General features: G+C 38.2%; 1 protein-coding gene across 2 annotated transcripts in view; it reads left to right on the top strand.

The window, feature by feature from the left end:
* The window catches only part of AFAP1 (actin filament associated protein 1), a 118,664-nt gene that overhangs the window by 69,898 nt on the left and 27,569 nt on the right, over positions 1-21,197 (top strand). For both annotated transcript variants that reach the window (XM_065634284.1, XM_065634283.1), the window contains exons 4-6: positions 2,998-3,106; positions 8,600-8,811; positions 11,654-11,833. In XM_065634284.1, the coding sequence (XP_065490356.1) occupies positions 2,998-3,106; positions 8,600-8,811; positions 11,654-11,833 (501 nt within the window). The remainder of the gene's footprint in view (positions 1-2,997; positions 3,107-8,599; positions 8,812-11,653; positions 11,834-21,197) is intronic.

Raw genomic sequence — 21,197 nt, 5'->3', positions numbered from 1 at the left:
GAGATTTAATCCTTTTATAGAATATGTAAATAGTTTTGTGGGTTTGATGGCATTTTATTTTTCAGGTAACTAATACAACATTATTGAATTGAGAAGTATTTCAGTTCATAATTCATAACTTCATCAAAATTCTTCCACTAAAAACTTGCCAAGTTGAAAGAATTAAACAATGGAACTAGCAATAGTAAAAAAAAAATAAAGCACTGTAAATATTACCAAGTAATATCAGAATGCTCTGATGTATTTTTTACATTTCTTCATGCTCAAACTCTTACATATTCCATAGCTCCCAAAAGATGTAGCTGTTTATGGTATTTGCGTGAGTTATTTTTATTTTGAATCCAATCAATTGGATTTTCTTTCATTATTAAAGCAGTCTCGCTTTAATCAGAAAGTATTTAATGTTGGATGTTTCTGTTTCTCTCTTTTTTTTAAGAATCTTTTTTATAATTGTTTTCAACTTTGTTATGGCAAGCACTGCAAAATGCATTTCAGAGAGGAGGGCCCAGTTAAGTCAGCAATGGATTCCATCTGTGTTGACGTTGGCTGCACAGCCCAGCCCGCCTCAGCTGTATGGAGTAACTGGTGCTCCAGCAGGGTCGAATTCAGACAAGCACCATTTGTGTTTCATTTCCGTTTTTCTTTCTTTCTGAATAACATTTTGTCTAAAAACAAGGATTTTCCGCCCCCCCCCCCCCCTCTTTATTGGAACCTCTTATTTGTTTCTGGATAAAAGATAGCTTTGAGCCTTGGTGCTGTGTCAAGTCAAAATTGGAATGACCCTCAGGATGGGTATTTCCTGGGTGAATTAGGTTTAATAACTATAAGAATTTCATATATCGTATGTACACCTGATGAGGAAAACAGTTTAAGACTAGACCAAGATATTAATATATCTGTCTTATGAAAGGGGTGGTATGAATCTACACTGCCCCAGGAAAAAACCTTGACCCCAACTCACTTGAGCAAGGCTCTACTCACTTGCATGAAAGGAGAAAATACAAACTCTTTGGAGGCAGCTCTCCCTGTTGTATCTAGCAATTCAGGCCACATAGAGCTGATGTATGCAGGTATGTACAGCAAAATACATAACGTGCTGTCAATTTTCCAGTATCAATAACATGTTGTATTTTTTAATGTCCCTTACACCTATTGTGCAGCAGCAACTAACCTGGGAAAGACTCATTTATTTTGTGATGATGTGCGTATTTGCCGTTTGGGATTTTTTCAGCAGAATAACAGGGATATTATGCTAAAAGTAATATTTATTCATTATTTTTTTTTCTTTGACAGATAATTTCTCTAACAAAACTGGTCTGTGAGGCAAACTCATTTGGTTCGCATTGTAGATACCAGTAATTGCCATTTCTTATCTGTGATTGAGTGTGACATATGAAGTTGGCTGTATCATTTGATGTGGAGGTAATATTAGTGTAAATCTCAGTCTGGTGAAGAATTTTTATGTTCAGCCACAAGTCAACTAATTGTTTGTGAGGAAGTGTATGACTTTACTCAGTGCACAAAGGGAGGTTAGTGCTGGATGAGCTGAAGGGCAGGTTTATTCACTAGCTCCTTGCCTGCCTGCACATCAGGAATACACAAGCTCTTATCTGCAAAGTGGAATAACCTTCTCAAAATGAATTTAAATACAGAGCACACTAAGGGTGGAACTCATCTTGCTAATGTTGTTAAGAATTAGGTGTCTGGCATAGGTGTGTAATCAGTAATGAGATTTGGAGATGTCTGGCTTTGAAACAAGCAAAGATGAATCCAGCCCTGAAAGTGCCCACAGAAGTAATTTCATTACAGCTAATGGCACATGTTATTAAAGCTCAGGTTCCTCCTGGGTAACTTTAGGTCTATAGCAAAAGAGGAGTCTGGCACTGTGGCTTCATCTATATTATGTGGAAGAAAGGTCTATGCCTCTACTAGACTGTTCAGCACGTTGAATTGCACTCCAGAAGTATCTGCATTGGACCGTGAGCAAAGCCCACTCTGACCAGTTTCTTACTTTGGTAACTCTGTTTGTTCCCCAAGTTTAGACTGGATCAGTCCAATGCAGAAAACACCATTACATCTCTTTCATTACATGGGAAAAAAAGAGAAAGATGTCTTGTAAATATGTTACTGCAGAAATGAGACTCTACTTACAAGTTATATTATTGTAATCGTACAATAAACTACTGCTGTTGGAAAAAGTCTTCAATATTTTCTCCAATAGGAAAATATGGAACTAAAACCTGTAGCAAATATGAATGAATTCTAGAAAATAGAGTTGTTTTGGTACTTCCTAAGGAAATAGAACAGCAAAGTCACATGGAAGAAGTCATAGTGTACTAAATTTACTTTGTTACTATAACAACATACCAGCAGTAGGTCATTTTTAAATTTAAAACAGGTTTATATTTAGAAAAGAAGCATTTTAGAATTTGACCTGGTATTTGAAATATAATTGTTTCTTCATGTTCCAAATTTTTCTTTGGTTGTAGCTCAGTTTTCATTATGTAGCAATAGCATTTTAAAAGTTAATGTCTATATTTAGAATTGAGTTGTCATTGAGGAAACAAATACATTGTGAAAATACGATCTAAATTATCTGTCCTTGATCTCTGCCAGCCCTGGCTATTTAACTTTTCTAAACTGTCCAATCAAACTGTTGTTTACTGCTGTAATACGAATTATTTTAGGTGTAATGGTCTTTACTGCTTCAAATCTCAACCTATACTTATTATTGTTTGATAACAACATATGAAAATCCTGAGATTTAGGCTTGTTTGGCTTCTAAAAGATGCAACCCTGCAGAGCACACATCTAATTCACCCTCCAGAGCCTTGCTTTTAGAGATAGTTAACAGAAGAAATGGTCAGAAAGGCAGCCGTTGGGTTTATAAGGCTGACAACATTAGCACGGATCATGAGCAGATGTTCCGACCATGTTTATTTTAACACCTCGTTGATCTGTAATCACTTTTTCTTTTTCTTTTTTTTCTTCATTAAGCCACCAGATAACGGGCCTCCACCATTACCAACGTCTTCCCTTCCTGAAGGCTATTACGAAGAGGCAGTACCACTTAGTCCTGGGAAGGCTCCCGAGTACATCACTTCTAGTGAGTAATATGTATCCAGACCGGTTTCTGAGCAGTTGGTAGTTCCAGTGTCCTACAGCTTTTTTAGTATCTGACAGCTGCATCTCTATTAGTGCTGTGGTGATGTGTTGTAAGCGTGGCTTAGACTTTTTGGGGCCATGCCTTGGTTTGGTTTGCAGAACTGTTTTGACGTGCACAAACCAGGCTCCCTTTGGAGAAAACTAAACATGGAGCTCCAGTTAGGTGCACTTAAACATGTTTCAGGTGCTATTGGAAACAGAGGGTCCAAATCAGCCACTAGTCTTTTGGGCAGCTTTGAACCATGAAGGTGGTGGGGGCACTGGACCTGGAGTTCCAGAGTTAAGTATTGTCCAGAGTAAATCCCTCTAAACTGACAATACTGGAAATGTAGAGGTCTCAGAAACTGGCACTGATCCACAGATCTACATATGTGCCTCTATTGCACTGAATTACTTGCTAAAGTAGACAAATAAAAAGAAAAAGATAATTATTGAAAATATGTGATTTGCAGCATTTCTGATGAGACGTAGACAGGGATAAATCAGTCATACTGGCCGATCAAACAGGTCATGTTTTGATGCACATGATAGTATTTTTGTGAGTAATCTTTTAGTGCAAAAGGCAGAGGGCTGCCTTCTGACGGACGACCAGAATGCCTTTCTGCAACACACAAATACTCTTTCTCACGTCCGAATACTTATGCAAAGACCTGTGCACTTACGTGGAGCTGTGCAGAGAGCATACTGATGAAGCACTGAAATGACTGCTGTGAGCATTTATGCAGGGTCAGTCAGCAGGACGTTATGTACCAAGAAATTTCAAAGATTTTCCTTTTTGCTGCTTTTTTATTGGCTGGGGTAATTTATGACTTGTGCATGGCTGATTTATAACAAATTGCTATTTTCTATGGCCCAAAGATGAAAGGCATATCTTCCCCCATTTTACAGTAATTTTTATTATTTGAACCAGAATAAAATGATGTCTCTGTTCTTAACACACATGCATAGGAGTCACCTTAGAACATTAATTATTCATTTGTACACTGCACAAATGGAGGTTATCTAGCGGCTCTTAATTTACCTAAGAAAATCAAGCTAAGAAAGGGTTTCACATACTGTAAAGCAAATCAAGGAATATACAGTCTCAGCAGAGCAGCAGAATCACTCCTCATTTCCTCCCTTGCAATGCTGCAGGGTGGTCCTGCTACACCCTGTAATCTGGTGAACTGCTGATTTGTGTTTTGTCATTAGACAAGAACCATGCTCAGGCAGAAAAATATTGATAGCACTGCTAAAGGATTGCCTAGGGAAAAAAAAAAAAGACAAAATATGAAACTGATCTCTTATTGTACTTAACCATCCAAATCCATAAGGCTATCAGCCTTAAAAGTTCATTAATAATTCCTTAATTTAAGTATATATATACAGACATTTAAAACTCTGTTAGTATAACTTATCATCTCACTGTGGTTTTGCTATGTTTTCTTATGTCCTGACATCCTTATCATCTCTTTTAATTTATGTTAAAAGTATTCTGCTCTTCATAATAAAGTTGATTTTTAATTCAATATGTCATTAGTAATTTATCTCCAGTCAAGCAAAACTTCCACTAAATCCAGTTGTGTGGTAATTAAAATAAGCTACCAAAGCAGCATATTAACCAAAGATGTAACCTTAGCTGTTCAGACTGTTTGAGATGAAGACCATAAGAAAGAAGTGCAAGGATAAACTGTTAAACAACTGTTGGGATCATTATCTTAGGTAAATATGCTTACAGAATATTTTTGTAATGTCATTAATAGCAAGGAGGCTTACATACCATGTGTCCTATCTGTAAAGGCAAACAGAAACTGAAGAAAATTGCAGAATAGATATAATGAAAATGAAATTTCTCTTAACCTCCCCAAGTCCTTGCAATTGTTTGTAAGTAAACACTGGCATGTAGATGAAAACAAGACTGTATATGCCTTGTCTGATAACTCTTTTTCTCTTTCTTAAAAGCTACTGGTCTGTACCATATGCCTAAATTATTACAGACTAATCTTTGGGATACAATATTGCAAATAATGGGGAAGTCTGCTGTGATTTTCACTCCTTAAAGTGGAAAATTTTGGTGAAGATAAGGGTGAAAATCCAATGTCAAAAGAAGCTAGAATAATCAGAAAATGCAGAAGATGAACAAAAAAAAAGGTAGATTAGCACCACTGAAACATGTTGGATCAATGCATCTGAAGTCTCTGAGACTTTGGTAGATTTAATAAAACCGCTTTGTTTTGGAGAGATGTTTTTCACTTTTTCTACACATGCTAGTTTGTGTCTCAGAGCCTAAAAGCCTCGCTTTGGATGTGATACAGCAGTTTGGAGAAACAAAGAATAGAAGCAGGATGTGGCAAAGAGCAGCAAAGTTTAAGCCAGATGATGTGAGTACTCCAAGGTGGTCACCCTTCCTGGTGTGAGTCACACAGCAAACTCTTCTGGCCAAGAGTCCCACAAATGAAGAAGGGAAACACAGGGAGCACTTAATGGACAGGATATGGCAACAGGTCCCCAGAGATCCCATCAGACTGTCTGAGGATGGGAGCCTCAGCAGCTCCTGTTGGCTTTTGTCCTCCTATAAACAGATTTGGATGAACCTGCAACTGCCATGCCAGCAGAATCCCTCTGCTGATCACACAACATATTACTAACATGAAATCTGCACTTGGACTCCTTGTGGGCCTATATGGGAAGTATCTGTAGGATATGCAATGTGCAGAATTTCAATCTGCACTATGAAGTCTCAGTCAGGACTTCCTACAAGTAATTTTTTAGAAACGGGTAAAACTTGCTGTAAGAAAAGAAGTCATAAGATTGAATGTTGTGAGGAAAGAACAGTGATTTAATTCAGTAGCTTTGCTGAAAAGAAAGTGAGACAGTTGCATGGGCTTTATGGAACAAACAAAAGCAACACTCTACCGTGTGACAGAGATGACTGATAATTTTATCCAAAGCGAAACCTTCTTTTCTGCAATATGGAGAAGTTAAATCATGGCCTAAAGAGGAAAGAAAAAAACATGTTAAAGCAGATTCAGTTTTTGCATCCTTTTGATTCATACTACTTAAAAATGCAGATGTGGAAGGCATATTTGGTAGACCATCCTCTGACTGGAGTCTTCGACTTTGCCATGCAAACATCCCTTCTTCAGTGTATACTCATAATGTAGAAAAATGACACAGTTCCACTTTCTTGGGAAGATTATATTTGAGGAGTGTCCCTCCCATACGTTCATGTTTCAAGTTGGTCTGCTGGAAATGAACCCCCAGAAACTCTTACATTGAGCAGGTTGTTTCTTAATTTTGAAGGAAATAAATCTTCTTAGTAATTAGATGGAAGAATTCTACTAGAATAGTATTTCCATATCTCACTGTAGAGTAGTGACTTCTTACTTCTTACCTTAGGAAAAAAAAAGTTTCAGAATGATATTATTGCCAAAACTGGAACAAAATCACAAATGAGGTAAAAGAGTATTGTAGAAAGGGAGCAAACATCAAGGGGAACATCGTGACAGTGGCATAGCTGCAACAGAGATCACTACTAAATTCAAAGAAGGGATGAGCAGGTTATAGGCACCTAAGTATTACTATTTTAAAGGGAAAGGCAGACTTAAATATGAAGTTCCCAGAGAGACAGCAACTTTAGGCAGCTTGTCCTTTAGCCCATACCTTTGGGAGAAGGCCTTCTTGAAGGTGCTGGTTTAATGACTAGACCTTACATCTTCATATTTGGTAATAGCACGTGAATCATTCTGCCTCTGCTTCAAACAGGCTGGCGTGCTACCTTGTGTTTGAGACTAGTTGAAGATCTCTCAAACATTTCCTGATGTTTCTGTGCGAAACGTTGTGGATAGCCACTCCAAAAGGAGGTTGGAGAGGAGAATGTTTGGTTTGTTTCAGGTTTTGGTGGGTTTTTGTTTAGACTTTCTTTCCTGCTTCACTAGGAGGAAGAGATGGATGAAGTGGCAAGTTCTACCAGATCTTACGCATTCTTTTAAACAAATATGCAAAAATAAGTACTCTGGAGTAAATGTTTCCAAATCTATCAGTTTAAACATCTACCATATTTTTTCCATCTTTCTCTTGATTTTTGTAAAGCAAGTGAAAAATTGTAGTGTTTTCCCATTGATAATCATCTGAGGCTTCTACCACTTGTGTGTATGGAGCTGACCCAAACCAAACAGTCCATAGCAGAATTGCCCAGAAGACAGCAGTTAATTAAAAAAAAAAATGAAAAAGTTTCAAGAGCTTCAAATTTTATTTTCCTTCCACTTTGGAATGAACATATACTGTTTTGTAGCCTTTGTGAAAACACAGATCAGATCAGAGTATCTAGTCTTGATTCAGAGATGTGAGGTCTGGGTATTTCCCATTCTGAGTCTACTCACAGGTAGGAACTGATTTCAAATGAGCTTTCCTGCAATCCACTCTCTTGTCCTCATGCCAGTTGTCCCAGGTCTCCTTCTCACCTAGCTAAAGCAAATGAGAGATTTTCTTCCACCTTCTGGCCTAAAATTATATCAAAGTATACTTGAAGTATTTAGATGAAATTTCAGCTGGTCAAAATATTCCAATCAATTCTCCAACATGGGAACATGTTCCAGTGGATAATAGGCATGCCCTCAGGTGTTATTATCTGAAGGGCTTTCTAGATGTATACCCACATAAACGAATAAATAAGTATGGATGGTAGAAGAGAGGGTTTTGAGATAATGGCTAATTAGTTTTGTAGTCGAGAGGACTAGGGCTAGAGCTGACTGCATTGTTGAAAATGAAGGCCTGAACAAAGATTTTTTAATTAAAAAGGAACCTTGCCATTCGATCGCCAAACTTGGCACAGGTTTAAGGTATTTAGGCGAAGCACATAACAAAACATTTTTTGCAGAATGCCTTTAACTCCAGCAGAATCTTTAGTTCAAGGAATAACATTGTCTATTCAACGTTATTTATATCATTGCAAGTGCTGCATTTGAGAATTGTATAAAATGTTATGATAGGTAGATAGTGCCTCATAATTTACTCTTGTGACCTTTGTCATACTCATTATTGTTTCTTGATATTCTGTACTAATATTGACATTTCTGTGCCTACATTTTCTATTATGCAATAGCGTAAGATGCAAATGTTTCTCAGTAAAATAATTACAAAAGATGAAGTTATCTGCAAAATAATATGTTCAATATAATAAAATACTACCTAAAATTCTGCCTATGTATGCCCAGCTCATTCTTTCAATTAAAATTCCCAAGGTGTCAGTACAGGTCTTGTATAAAGGTTTGTAACAGCATCTCTTATTCAATTATCTTAATGTATTGATATTACTAAGCACCGAAACAGTAATTTTTTCATGGCTGACTTACAAAATTCTTAACTTGAAGTGAACACTGTGGAGATTTTCAGTTATTTCAGTGCACTTCATGCCTAAATTTTTTAACTTGATGCTTTTACGCTTTTCTTAAAGATTATGACTCAGACGCTATGAGCAGCTCTTATGAATCCTACGATGAAGAGGAGGAGGATGGAAAGGGGAAGAAAATGAGACATCAGTGGCCTTCCGAGGAGGCCTCTATGGATCTGGTGAAGGATGCCAAAATCTGTGCCTTCCTCCTTAGAAAGAAACGATTTGGGCAATGGACCAAACTACTGTGTGTTATCAAAGAAAACAAACTACTGGTAATTTTTATTTTTATCTAACTGTGTTTTATTTTTACCTTTCAGATTATATATTTATTTTTATGGGAATATGGTTTTGGGAATATGGTTTTTGGAATATGTTCTACACTGAAATTATAAGTGTATCATTTAGCCACCTAGAACTTTGATTTTTATTGCACTTAAGCTCAGGCAGTTCCAAGATATTGGAAAGAAAGTCTGGCCTATTAAGTACTAACATATTTCATTTGGGAAAAAAAAATGCTGAAACTGTAAATCCAATCTTTCATTCCCCGTGGACCAAAAATCTCATAGGGAGCTTTGTGTATGAACTGTTGGATCAGGCAGTTGGAGAGAAAAGTCCCTTGTTAGACTGAGAATTCACTTGGCAGCATATGCTGTGGCAGTGTATACACTTTAAACTAAACCTTTGCCATCTGTTCTGCGGTAATTACAGATGCAGTATTCACATGATGCACAGCTGCATTATAGGAAGGGAAAAAACAAGTGGATATATTTGTTCCTTAAGCAAATCTGTTACATTTCTTTCTGATCGGAGGCGCCAGTAAAAGATCCCATAAGTCAGTAAATTATCTGCTCATAGATGTCGTCTTCTTTTCTGAAAAGAAAGCCTGATTGAGGGAAGCACTGATTTCTGTGTCATTATAAGTGAACTAATGCTTACCGTAATAAATAAGTTGGGGTCTTAGGCACTCCCTGTCTTCCTATCTGGTGCTTCCAGCTAATGTAGCTAATAATTACTGCAACATCCCGAATGTTAGAAGCTGATTAACAGGTGATAGAACATTTTCTGTAGAACCTCATTATTCTACACTGATACAATTTAGCTTACAATTTCCCTTTCCAAGTACATTTGTGCTTATGGTGGTATAGGAAATAACAGGGTATGAAATAGAGATATCTGGGTAAGAGGTTTCTGAAAATATAGTTGGAATTAATTTGCTAGTTTCCAGTGATTACTGAGGATATAATTTTTGTATCCTCCTCTATTTAAATGTTAAAAAGAATGTTGATTCTGATTCAGTTTTTATTATATTGTTATAATGCCATTATTCTTTATTCACTTTTTGTCACCACATATCAGGATCATATCAGATTTCAGGACTGTCTGATAACAGCTTGAAGAAAAGAAAGAAAGAAGCAGATTTTCCTCTGAAGTCACACAATATTTCTTCTACAATTATGTTTGTTCTTCTGTATAGAAATATGGGGTTTTTTCTGTTTTACTTCCTTCAGCCACATGTGTGGTCTGAAAAGCCTTTTTTCCTTATAGGGATTGTCTTTCAGTAATTCTGTAATGCGGATTAAGAAAAAAAAATCACAATAGAAGTCTATTGACCAAGTTACACAAGATTGGTTTATTGTTTGAAGGAGGACTTAGACATTTAGCTTATGAGGTATGCAAGTAAAACAAATATGTATATTCTTAGGGGTTAGTAATTGCTTGTGTTATAAATGCAGTTGTCATCATAAACCCAACATATTTTAATTAGAAGTAGACGTTTTAGTAGGGAATCATTTTTCACTTGAAGTCTTTTAATGTATAAATACTTCAATTTTAGTAAGGTATAATTATAAATAAAATATTTAAATTAATATAAAGGAAATTATATGCTGTTTATTGCTTCTTAAAGTGACTAATGTTGTGTATTTTCAAGCTCTCATAGCTTGAATACTTAATTTTTTTTAGTGTTACAAACTTAAAGTTTATAACCAACCTAGAGAAGCTGAGTTAATGGGCTTTGGAGAGGGCAGGAGGATTATGAGTGATTTGCAGAGGCTGCTTTAGTTTGGCTGTATTTGCTCAGCCTAAATTGTAGTGTTTATAACATAACTTTAACAGCTACTGTCTTCCTGACAGTTGCGTCATGACATGAATACTGATGCTGGCATGCAAAAGTTTATGTGCTTTTCTCTGATCACATACATAAGTATATAAAATAACTGGATATTCATATACGCAATTAAATGTTTTTCTGGAGTCTGGCACTCTACGGCAGCTTTAGGAACCTCAGCTGTACTGATGTGCTAGAAGATGGGGACAGGGACTTGGTCTGTAGGACAAGTGATGTAACGTGAAACCCCTCCTCTTCAGATCACCAATTCAAACACAGAACAGGTCATCCATGTTCCAGCATGAAATAGCTCTTCATTGACAGCACTTGCTGTCAAGGGAAAAAACATTCTGTCAGTCATATAGTTTTAGCCAGGAGCTCATAGAGTAAATTAACATGGAGACCGATGCAGTTTTGTGCAGTGACTGATTAAACTGAATTAGTTGAAAAAGTTACCATCCTGCTACTCTGCCCCCTTTCCACAGCATGAGTATTTTTTTTACTTATCTGAAAAAGAAGAACAGCTGAGTAAGGCACGTGCCAGCGCCTTTGCAGCTGCGGCTTGTAAGCACTGGCCTAAGTTTGCCTTGATTTGCTGGGCTGTTGCTGCAGGGCAGGGTAAGCATCTGGGCTTTACAGTTGTTAACTGTACAAGTTTACTATGCTGCTACATGGGAACAGATATAACTAAATCACCCTCTTCCTACCTGATCAAGGTCAAGGTTGAGTCATGAGGATAACGCAGAGAAGCTTAATGCTCTCCATATGTTGTACCTGTCTTGCAATAAAAGATGTCTATTAATGTCAGTCTGGAAGTAATTTTGCTTTATAGAGGGGATGAGGAGGAGAAATGCAAAGTTGGCACTGGTTGAACTCGACGGTATGTGGTAAAGAGGTGCATGAAAAATATTAAAAATTTTAAAATGGCATTTCTGGATAATAACAGCTTTCCCCCAGGGTTCAGAAAGGTAATATCTAACTTTTGAACTTTCCTTACATTTATTTAGTGTTACAAAAGTTCCAAGGACCAACAGCCCCAGATGGAGCTACTCCTGAATGACTGCAGTATCACATACATTCCCAAAGACAGCAAAAAGAAGAAGCATGAGCTGAAAATCTCGCACCAAGGAGCGGATGCCCTGGTTCTGGCAGTGCAGAGCAAAGAGCAGGCAGAACAGTGGCTAAAGGTAAGGAGGAATTTCTGACTGGGAGCTTTTCCACCCACAAGTGCTTCTGTTGCCTGCTCAGTTGATGTTAAAAACTGAGATACAGACAGTGATTTTCAGGCAAATCCAGGCCACTTAAATCTCATCTAATTTGGGACTGCAGAAATACAGACTTAATGTTCAGACCTTGAAGTGGCTCCTTGGGCTACCGGCAGCCGAGTGCTACACAGCTGCTGCTGCTGTGTATGATTTTCACTGCTAATTGCACAATAATCTGGCACCAAGAGGAGAGCCGGCAAATTCCTTTCTGTCTTCATTTCCAGCTTATTCTGCAGCAAGCTTTGGTGGTTAGGGCACACTGGTAGTGAGCCGAAGGTTTGAATTCCCTAAGGTGGAGGGGGCTGGCACCCAGGTGGCTTTTTGGGGTGGTATATATGCATAAGTGCCATAGGCTACCCTGCAAAAATCGGGCATATCACCATCACAGTCACCTAAAGCATCTCCAAGGAGATACCTGTTTGAATTGCTCTGGATGGAGCAACCTTCAACTTCCTGAAGTAGAATGAAGTTTGCTAATCCTGGTTTTGCAGGAGATCATCTGTTATGGTTTGTTCTGGGAATGCAGACTTCTGAGAAATGGGATTTTGTCATCTTCCACTCCTTTCTGTGCAGTGTCTGCAAATGTGGAAAATCCCATTGCAAGGGCTGCAGCTTTAGATCCTATTCAGATTACTAGTATTTATGTTGGACTTTGTCAGTCTCAAATGGGGAGGTCAGTGAAGTACTGTGAGAAACTATCACCGCAGTTTTGGTAGCTTGTTTTAAGACCTTGAAATCCAGCCTTTTAAATGCATGTGAAAGTCTGACTGCATAAGACTCATCAGGCATTCTCCATGCTGTGCCCTGATCCAACTTTGTATGGTACTTATTTTTCTAATAATATATTGTATTTTTCCAAATACAATCAAATTAAACACGTAGGAATTTCCTGATGGCAGACAGAGTTTTTCTGCAGAAGAGGGAGACATAAAATTCAGCTTAAGAGGTATGAGTTCTGCTGCGGGCTAATTTACTAAATGCAAAATTAATCTGTAATTTCCTATTTTGCAATATTTGAATATACCTTTTGGGGGCTTGCAGTTTGTGTGTATTTGGTTTTGACTGCGAGTTTGTGTCTTAGCTGAGAAAATGCCCTCTCTATTGTCTTTTTAAATAGAAATTAATCTTAGCCATGTATTTGTTAGGCTTCTTCTAACACCAGTATGTTGGTTTAGGTTTTAAAATCTAGCACCATCCAAGTGTCTCATTAACTCACCTAGAGTTTCAAAAACACTGATTGGAATGAAAAGAAATTCATAAGTCATATTCTTTTCCAAGGGAATTCCACTGTAATTAGGTCATGGTAACTGCACCGTTATTTCCTGCGTTGTTGTAAACTTGGGTTTAGTAATGCTGAATTCGTTGGCATTTATCAGACTTTCATAAAAATTGTTTTATTTTTTCTTTATTTTTTTCTTTTTTAAATTGTACATACAGCATTCCCCACATAGGCAGACAGAGCAGTGCTAGATTTTTGCATATCCCAGATGCAATTCTGCCACTTCAAAAAAAAAAAAAAAAAATTTTGTACAGTTGCATGTTGAGTTCTGTGTGCTGAGAGTGAATGGATGGAGATTATGTTACCTGCAAAGCATTTGGAGACAGTCTGACAGCACTTTATTTAGTTCTTTCATGCTGCAAAGCTCTATTAATGAAACTCTCTGTTAATAAAATTCTTTCAAGTACATGGCAATGCTACCGTACACTCAACTTCCAAATCCTCAGCACTGCTGCGGCACTCTGGTCTGTGCAGTACAAATTGCCTGTCCGACAGCTAACCAAAAATGGTCTTTGCAGCTCTTGCAGCAGCTCCAACATTTACAAGAAGTATAGCTTTTTGAGGAAAAAAAAGCATTGTTTTCTGTATTTTAAAAAAAATAGCAAAATTTAGGGGTTTTTTATTATTATGAAAATAATTATCTTTTTGCTCGTTCAAGCCTTACTTAAAATAAGCATCTGAAAGTCATGGCTTTGTTTAGGAAGTTCCTATACTGAGAAAGAGATCACTGCTTTGTCTTGGGAGAAGTGGTTTGAGCTTTCCCTGCCTGTCACGCAAAGGCGCAGGGTCCTCTGCAGCATTCTGGCACCTATGTGTGATTTTTGTAGTTAATGAAATGGGCAAATTCAGAGAGTGACAATGAGAAAGTCTCTGCAACGACACTTTTAAATCATAACATGCCTTCTCTGTCAAAGATAGTGGGCCAATATGTACTAGTGAAGAGAGGTTATCCCTCAGGAACAATGGGTTCTCATTAATTCATATGTAAGTGTCAAATTAAAGCTTTACTATCGAGCCTGAAAAACTCACAATGGCTTTGGAGGCCAGATTTTCCCATGAAAACTAAACCAGATCATTATATTTTTAAGTCAGATGTAATTGCTATAAAGTACACTTACTTAAGCAAATAATTTCAAAATATCTATTGGAAGACAAGTGCAAAATAAATGCAGAATATTTTAGACCTTTCTTGTAAAGATGACACCAGACAAGCCAGCTGATAAACCTAGTGCAAATTGAAGTCTAGACTGGAAACCACAGAGGGAGTCTCAGGTTTACCAGCTAACAAATGCTTGATGAAAAAAAGATAGCTGATGTCACCAAAGAGCCTGTCAAGATTTCAGAGCAAGAAGCGTAACTAGTATAAATTCAGCCTAGAGCTGAGATCATAGCAGTAATATGATGTGCAACATAAAGTGGTGGAATTTTCCAGACTTGAGTCCTAAAATGTTCCCACAAAAATGTACATCAAAAAATGTATGCAGTTACACACTCTGACCCAAAAATGAGCTTTTTCCATGCGCGCTTGAGTGTATGTGCATCTCTGTGCACTTTTGTGCATTTGTGGTCAAGTAAGGTCTTAAATCTGCCTGTTTGTCTCAGCACATCCAACGGACTGGTTGAAACTACACTTATTTGTCAGCATCCCTGAGAAATGCTAAATTAAAAATAAAAGGACTGCTAAGAACAGGACACTACAAGAAGATGCTTGTTTAGTGGCTTCGTTCATACAGATGAATGTGTTCTGTGTGCAGGACCTGCAAAGTAGGCCACAGAAAACTGCTCTTAATATTGAAAATACATGAATGCCAAGGAAATTAAGTTCTGATGTAGCTTCTTGTAGAAGACCAGCAGAAGAAGGAAATAGTCATGGTGTCTGGCCCCAAGGCTTTCTGTTCTTTTTAATGTTGCCTCCTGCAAAAATACATTCATGATTTATCATGCACAAGAGGTAATCTATCATTTTGGAGTACGGGCCTTGATTTTCATTTTTACCTTGTGTTATGCACCCTTTCTTAACTTTTCTTCATTTTATGGTGTGCAGCCATTTTGCAGCAATCCCTTCAGTTGAGGGTCTGTAATTGAGCATTGAATGTTTCAGGTGCAAGCAGACATACCTGCATCTATCATTTTGACAATGTTCAGTCAGTTCTGAACTTGTTGTAATAAGAGGGATTTGTTCCCTGAAGAGAGAAAAAAATCAAGGTTGTGACTATCCAGGCAAAGATGCTGTAACATTTCTTGTTAGGATGTTAATCTGGTTGTTTTACCCAGTTTCAATCTCTGATAATTGCATGTTGTCTCTTGTAGAAGTCTTCAAAACCATCTTTTTTTTTTTTTCACTGTGCTGGGCTTAGTGAGGGGGGTCAAGTAACTTATGGTCTTCGATCTTAATGTGGCTGAGTTTTCCTGAAGAATAAACTAGTGACAGAGCTCTTCTTTTACCAGTTTAAATCAGCACAAGCCTGAGCTTGTAACTGTAAACATTGTGTGGCTGGTTTTACTTTCTATGGGAATTTCCAGCTGGAGATCTCAGAACACTTTAAGCATTACTTTCTTGGCTCAAGTAATGTTCCCCAAAGAGGTTATTAGCTCCATTTTGTAGCTGAGTTGAGTCAAGTGCTGAATGATCGTGCCTTAAAACTGACTGGAAAAAGTGTATTTGGGGATGCATACTGAATATAAGTGATTTCCATATAGTGTTTTTTTAGTTTATAAGTAACTTCAGGACCATAGTGTCCCAAGATGGTCAGGCTGGGTTCTTGGCACAACACATCATCACCAGCAGTGAAGGCTTTGCAAACTAAATTAAACCTCCCAGGACTTACACCCCTATTGTCTCAGAGAGATGGTTTTAGATACCTCGGTACAAACCACAGCAAGGTCAGTATGTTTGCATAAGAACTATTTAGGGCATGATCTGGAGACACAAGAGACTGAGCTACATGTGAGCACTTGGCCAGCCTGTGGGACTGCGGCCAGGCTGCTCCGGCAGAGCCGAGGACCCTATCCTGGCTCTGAACCAGAGCGTGTGTGTGTGACTGGCACCATGGAAAACAACATGTTACTTTAAAAAAGCAGAGGCATATGTAAATTTTTTAAAAAAGAAAACACCAGTGAATATAGAACCACAAACATCCTGTTTGCTTGTTTTCTCGGGGATAAGTTTTCTTTAAGTTCCTGACTAAAATCACCAATGAAAGCTGTAGCACATCTCAGAGCAGAACTCAGGAGGACTGAGACTCGGTCCCCTGCTTTCGCCACGGGATAGTATTCCTCCTCTCTCCTTCTCACAGCTTTGGGTGGAAAACTATTTAAATCATACCTAGCCCAGATTTGTGGCCATAAGTGTGGTCTGGATCTCTGCACTGCCTGGGCTTGGGGATCCAGCTCTCCTTGCATGGGATACCAGTGCCCTTGCAGCAGCAATGCCTCCAGCCGCCCTGCCCAGCCACCCAGCGCCTCCTCCTCTGGGCTCTGCCTGATCAAGTGGCCATATATGGCAATAGTCTTCATGGTAATAACGCAGGAGAAATGATACAGAGGTTGTCTTGGTTGAATATGTCAGAAAAGTATTTTTAAGGGGATATACAGGCACTAAAGATAGGCTTGCTGGCTGCTGCTCTGCTAGAATCTCATCCCCACTTTGCTCAAACAGTAAGGCAGAAAGATGAAGGTTTTCAAGCTAGGGCATGCTTGAGAATGACATTTTTCAGTACAGAGGGTAAAACGCGTTTCTTTTGGGGACTTAAAGCATAGGCTATGATGTGAATAATTTCTGCTTTTCCTCTAATTTATCTAGGTAAGCTCCTCAGGGCATTTCTTCTCTGCAAATTGCTAAGAGAGTTTTGGTGCTCTCTTAGGGAGGAAGAGATTGACACTAATGTGTGTTTTGTGTAAGCGTCCAAAAGAGAGAGAAAATGAGAATTTAGTCATGCCAGAATGATGAAAGTCCCAGAAAGTCAGTACTCCTCCAGCACTGAAAAAGGACTGTTTCAAGAATGAGAAACACTGACTTACGTCTGGAGCCAAACCCTTTTCCTTCTGCTGTGTTGTGCATAAGCAGATTACAGATTTACCATATTCCTATCTTCAGAGTTAAGCAGCAGAGACAAGAGGCAGAGGATCCGGCCTGTCCCATTTATAGCAATTCCCATGTTTGTGAAACACGTGGGTAGATGGGTGACAAAGGTTGGCTTGGCTGGATGGATTTCTAGCCTGGTTATGTACAGAAGTGAAGCAAAGGAGCAGTCAGGCCGTCAGCTTTCTCCCTAATCACTTTTGAACTCAATCATGTTAAAAATGTGAGCATCTCCTCTGAGTTTCATGAAAACATGAGCTGAGATGCCGTAATCACATCCCTGGGGTAAGAACGGCCTGCAGCCTGAACTCATCCCACAGTATCAACCAGGAGAGAGGTCTGCAAGCTCCTCAAATGCAGGAAGACTCAGTCTTATTCCTTATAGATTCTCAAGGAGATCAACCACAAGGAACCCGCTACAAATTTAGTACTTTTACTCAGAATTTGTTTGGTCTCTGTGTAGCAGGGTCTGGCTGGCGACTAGCTGGCTTTCTGCTTTTACTGCACAGCCCATGGTTTTTTTTCTGAAGCCTGGATCTTTGAAGGTACCTGGAAAAATCTAATTTGATTCTTTTAACTTTGCAGGTAAAAAGAATAAATGTAGGGCAATTAGTCATGGTGCATCATTTAAAATAAGATAGAAGAGTTATAGAAATCTGTAGGTGAGTGCAGGTATGAAGGTTTTATACTGAGCACTAGTATTTCTGTCATAAGATAGTTTTAAAGCGAGAAATATTCCAGACACACCACGTGGCAGAAATTCCACTGACTTCACCCGTCATTGTCAATGGCTCAGGGCAGGGACTCTTTGCAGCTTTGTACCTGCAAATATTTCCCCTTTATTCCTCATGTCACTGCATTCAATGTGATATACTGGTGTATATCCTGATCCAGTTGGGGATTCAAGACTTTTCTGTAACATAAATAGGCAATAATAACATACTTGGGTCTGCACAAGCTTTTTCCAGGTCTGCAGTTGAAAGACGCAGTTCTGAAGTCTGCTAATTGTAACACTGTAATGGTAATTGTGGTATTTAAAATTCTTGTGATGGAATAACAGAAGATTATGCTGAATGTATTTAGTTTTGAGGCTATCCAAAGAAATGAAAGGTCTTCAGTTTTCTGATTACGTTTGCTTATATATTTTAAATATTTGAATACATAGTCTGTTTATGATCTCAGTTTGATTTTCCTGGCAGGTCACCCTGTGTATGTGTATGTGTAATGTACAAAGACATTTGTGGTAAGAAAAAGAGAATTATTTCCCTTTTCTAATGTGTGGGAAAACTTAAACTATTGATGGAGTATGTGCCATTACAAAGTATTCTCAGTACAGCCTTCCAGATTATGCCATTTTTTAAAAAATAACACATTTGGGAATTCCTTTTATTTGCTTTCTAGTTTTGGAGCCATTGAGATACAATTATTCATATATTCACAATTTCATTGCAATGGATAAAAGTTTGCTGACTTCCTTTCCCCACTTTCACAACTATTTTCTAATGAAAATAGTGATATTTTTGTATGACTCCAGGATATGGAACATAGAAAAAATTGACAAAAACGCCGAGTCTTGTGATTAAAATTATGCAAGTTGGCAACACTGTTGGAAAGTTTTATCCTTAAAATTTTGACTTAAAGCTATAAGCATGTGAAAACCACATTTACAATGGCAGCTGTCTGCAAACGTAATTACAGAGAGTGCATCCAGGCAACCGTTACATATCAAAGACATTTCATCTTGATGAGCTGTAGAAGTATGAGGTTTATGCTGTGCATTGAACACAATTATATTGCACATAGAAGGTGATGAGCAAGTCTTTGCCAGTGAGCTCCATGAACCCGAATAAAGTGTTGGATCCTTGAATATGCATTTAATTCAGATCCTGCCATGAACTTCCATTTGATAATGTATCATTTTTTAAAATCAAAATTGAATTACAATGCAATTAAACACTTTAGCTTCTCCTTAAATATGTGAGGTATGATAAGAACCGGATTTACTTGAGTGTGTGACTTTGCACATACTATTCAGTTAATGCTGCCAAATCTTTTCCCTCTGTTCTGTCTGTAACTCCCATTACTATCTGCCTGTGCCAAAATGAACTGTGTGGTGTGAGCAGATGCTGAAAACATGAGCCATTGAATCAGGGTCATGCAGGAGACAGAAATGAATGTTCTCAGAAACTGTACAGGCACATTTCTGTAGGAAGAAAACAGTGGTGTATTCACACCAAACTGAGGACCAGCAAGTGAAAGGAAAACAGCACACATAAAAACATTTCTTATGATTTTGGGGAATATATGGCTACATTTAACTCTAAGGTGCAAGTGCTCTGCAACAGATATATCTTAATTTGTGTTATAAAGGACATCAAATGCCATGAAATACTGTGCTTATGTTTCTGGGACAAGATATAAGGAAGTTCAGACAGTCAAGAAAGGATGCTGAAGTGCTTTAAGATACTAGCTCAGAAATAAAAGTGTAGGTTCATTTCCCTGCTCTGTTAGATTCTTTTATGTGACATCGAGTGAGTGATTTAAGCTTTCTTTGTTCCTGAGTACTCCATCTGTAAAATGGCACTGGTGCTCTTTCTCTCTTTATGGCATATAGTACTTGTAATTTATGATGTGCTCATGAGTTGTAGCAATAGGATTTTTGTAAGCCCATAAACATTCGATTTGTTTAGCTTTGCCCTAAAAGGGAACTTCAGTGTTGTGAAAGAACTGTTTGAGGCCATCTTTAGCTCTTTAATGTCTTCTACATCAACATTGTTCAGTTCAAAACTGAAAAGACATTGTTGTTTTGCTTTTCCTGTCCTTGAAAGAAATCTGGATTTTGATGGTTAGCTAATTGCTGTTTTTCCTGGAAGTGGGAGTTCTCAGGCCAGATCCTCCTCCCTGCCAGCCGGGCTTGCTGTAAACAGTGTGAAGGGAGGAGCTGGATGTGTAAACACGTGCATGTAAAGGGCAAAGTTTGTGTGTCTAGCGGTAATGCTTCCAGCAGAGTAGGATGCTTTTCTTTCTTAGCTCCCGTGGCTCTGCTGTCCTTGCATGGCTGCATTGCTGTCATCAGTAGTGTGGAGCTCAGCACTCCCTTGACATGAGTCTGGATTGAGAGCTGGGACCTGTTCTCATCAGCAGAAACAATTTCAGACTGGTAACGGGCTGGTGATAACCTCCCAAGAGATAAAAAACTTAATTATGTCCATAGAGAATCATCAAAAGTCTTTACTCATTGCATATTTTTTACATTTATATAGTTTCAGTTTTTGGAGTTCTTCAAATTCTATCAAAATCTCAGTGAGTTCCAGGTTCTGGATTTTTCTTTAACTTTTTAAAGCAGACATAATGCCATTTCCATTTCCCAGAACACGTTTACAATTACTTTGACCTATACCTTTATGTCAACATGCAAGTATAATACAAAAATACCACAAAATACCACTGCACAGTCTTAACTGTAAGTCGATCAGCACTTCATTAATTCTCCAATAGCAAAAAAAGAGCAGCTGGGTAGTGTATAATGCAAAACTCTTGTCCTTTGACACACGGGACCTTGGATCTAATCCCACTTTTTCGTCATCATAATGAAATTAATTCGATGGTGTCAGCTGAGTTCGTGTTGCAAAACTAGCACATGAAAATCAGCAGTGCTGTTGTTGGTTTCTTTACTCAGGAGAGCCTTGGAGCTTAGCTTGTCTAGAAACTGAAACCATCCACCTCTAGACATTATGTCTCCTCCAGGTTGTACACGAAATGATTTCGGGAGGCAGCACGGAGAAGCTGGTGTAGTGGCAGCCTGCCTGACACCTGCCAGCCTAGTAAATGTCTGCAGGATTCTCCTTCCTATTTCCCTTCACATTCATATATAATTTCTCCGATTTGTATTTTGTTAACAATTAGTAAGTTTTACATTGTCTCCT

The sequence above is a fragment of the Caloenas nicobarica genome, chromosome 4 (genome assembly GCF_036013445.1).
Source record: "Caloenas nicobarica isolate bCalNic1 chromosome 4, bCalNic1.hap1, whole genome shotgun sequence".
Lineage (NCBI taxonomy): Eukaryota > Metazoa > Chordata > Aves > Columbiformes > Columbidae > Caloenas > Caloenas nicobarica.
Note: the sequence above shows the minus strand (reverse complement) of the source record. Positions and strands in the feature narration are given on the sequence as shown.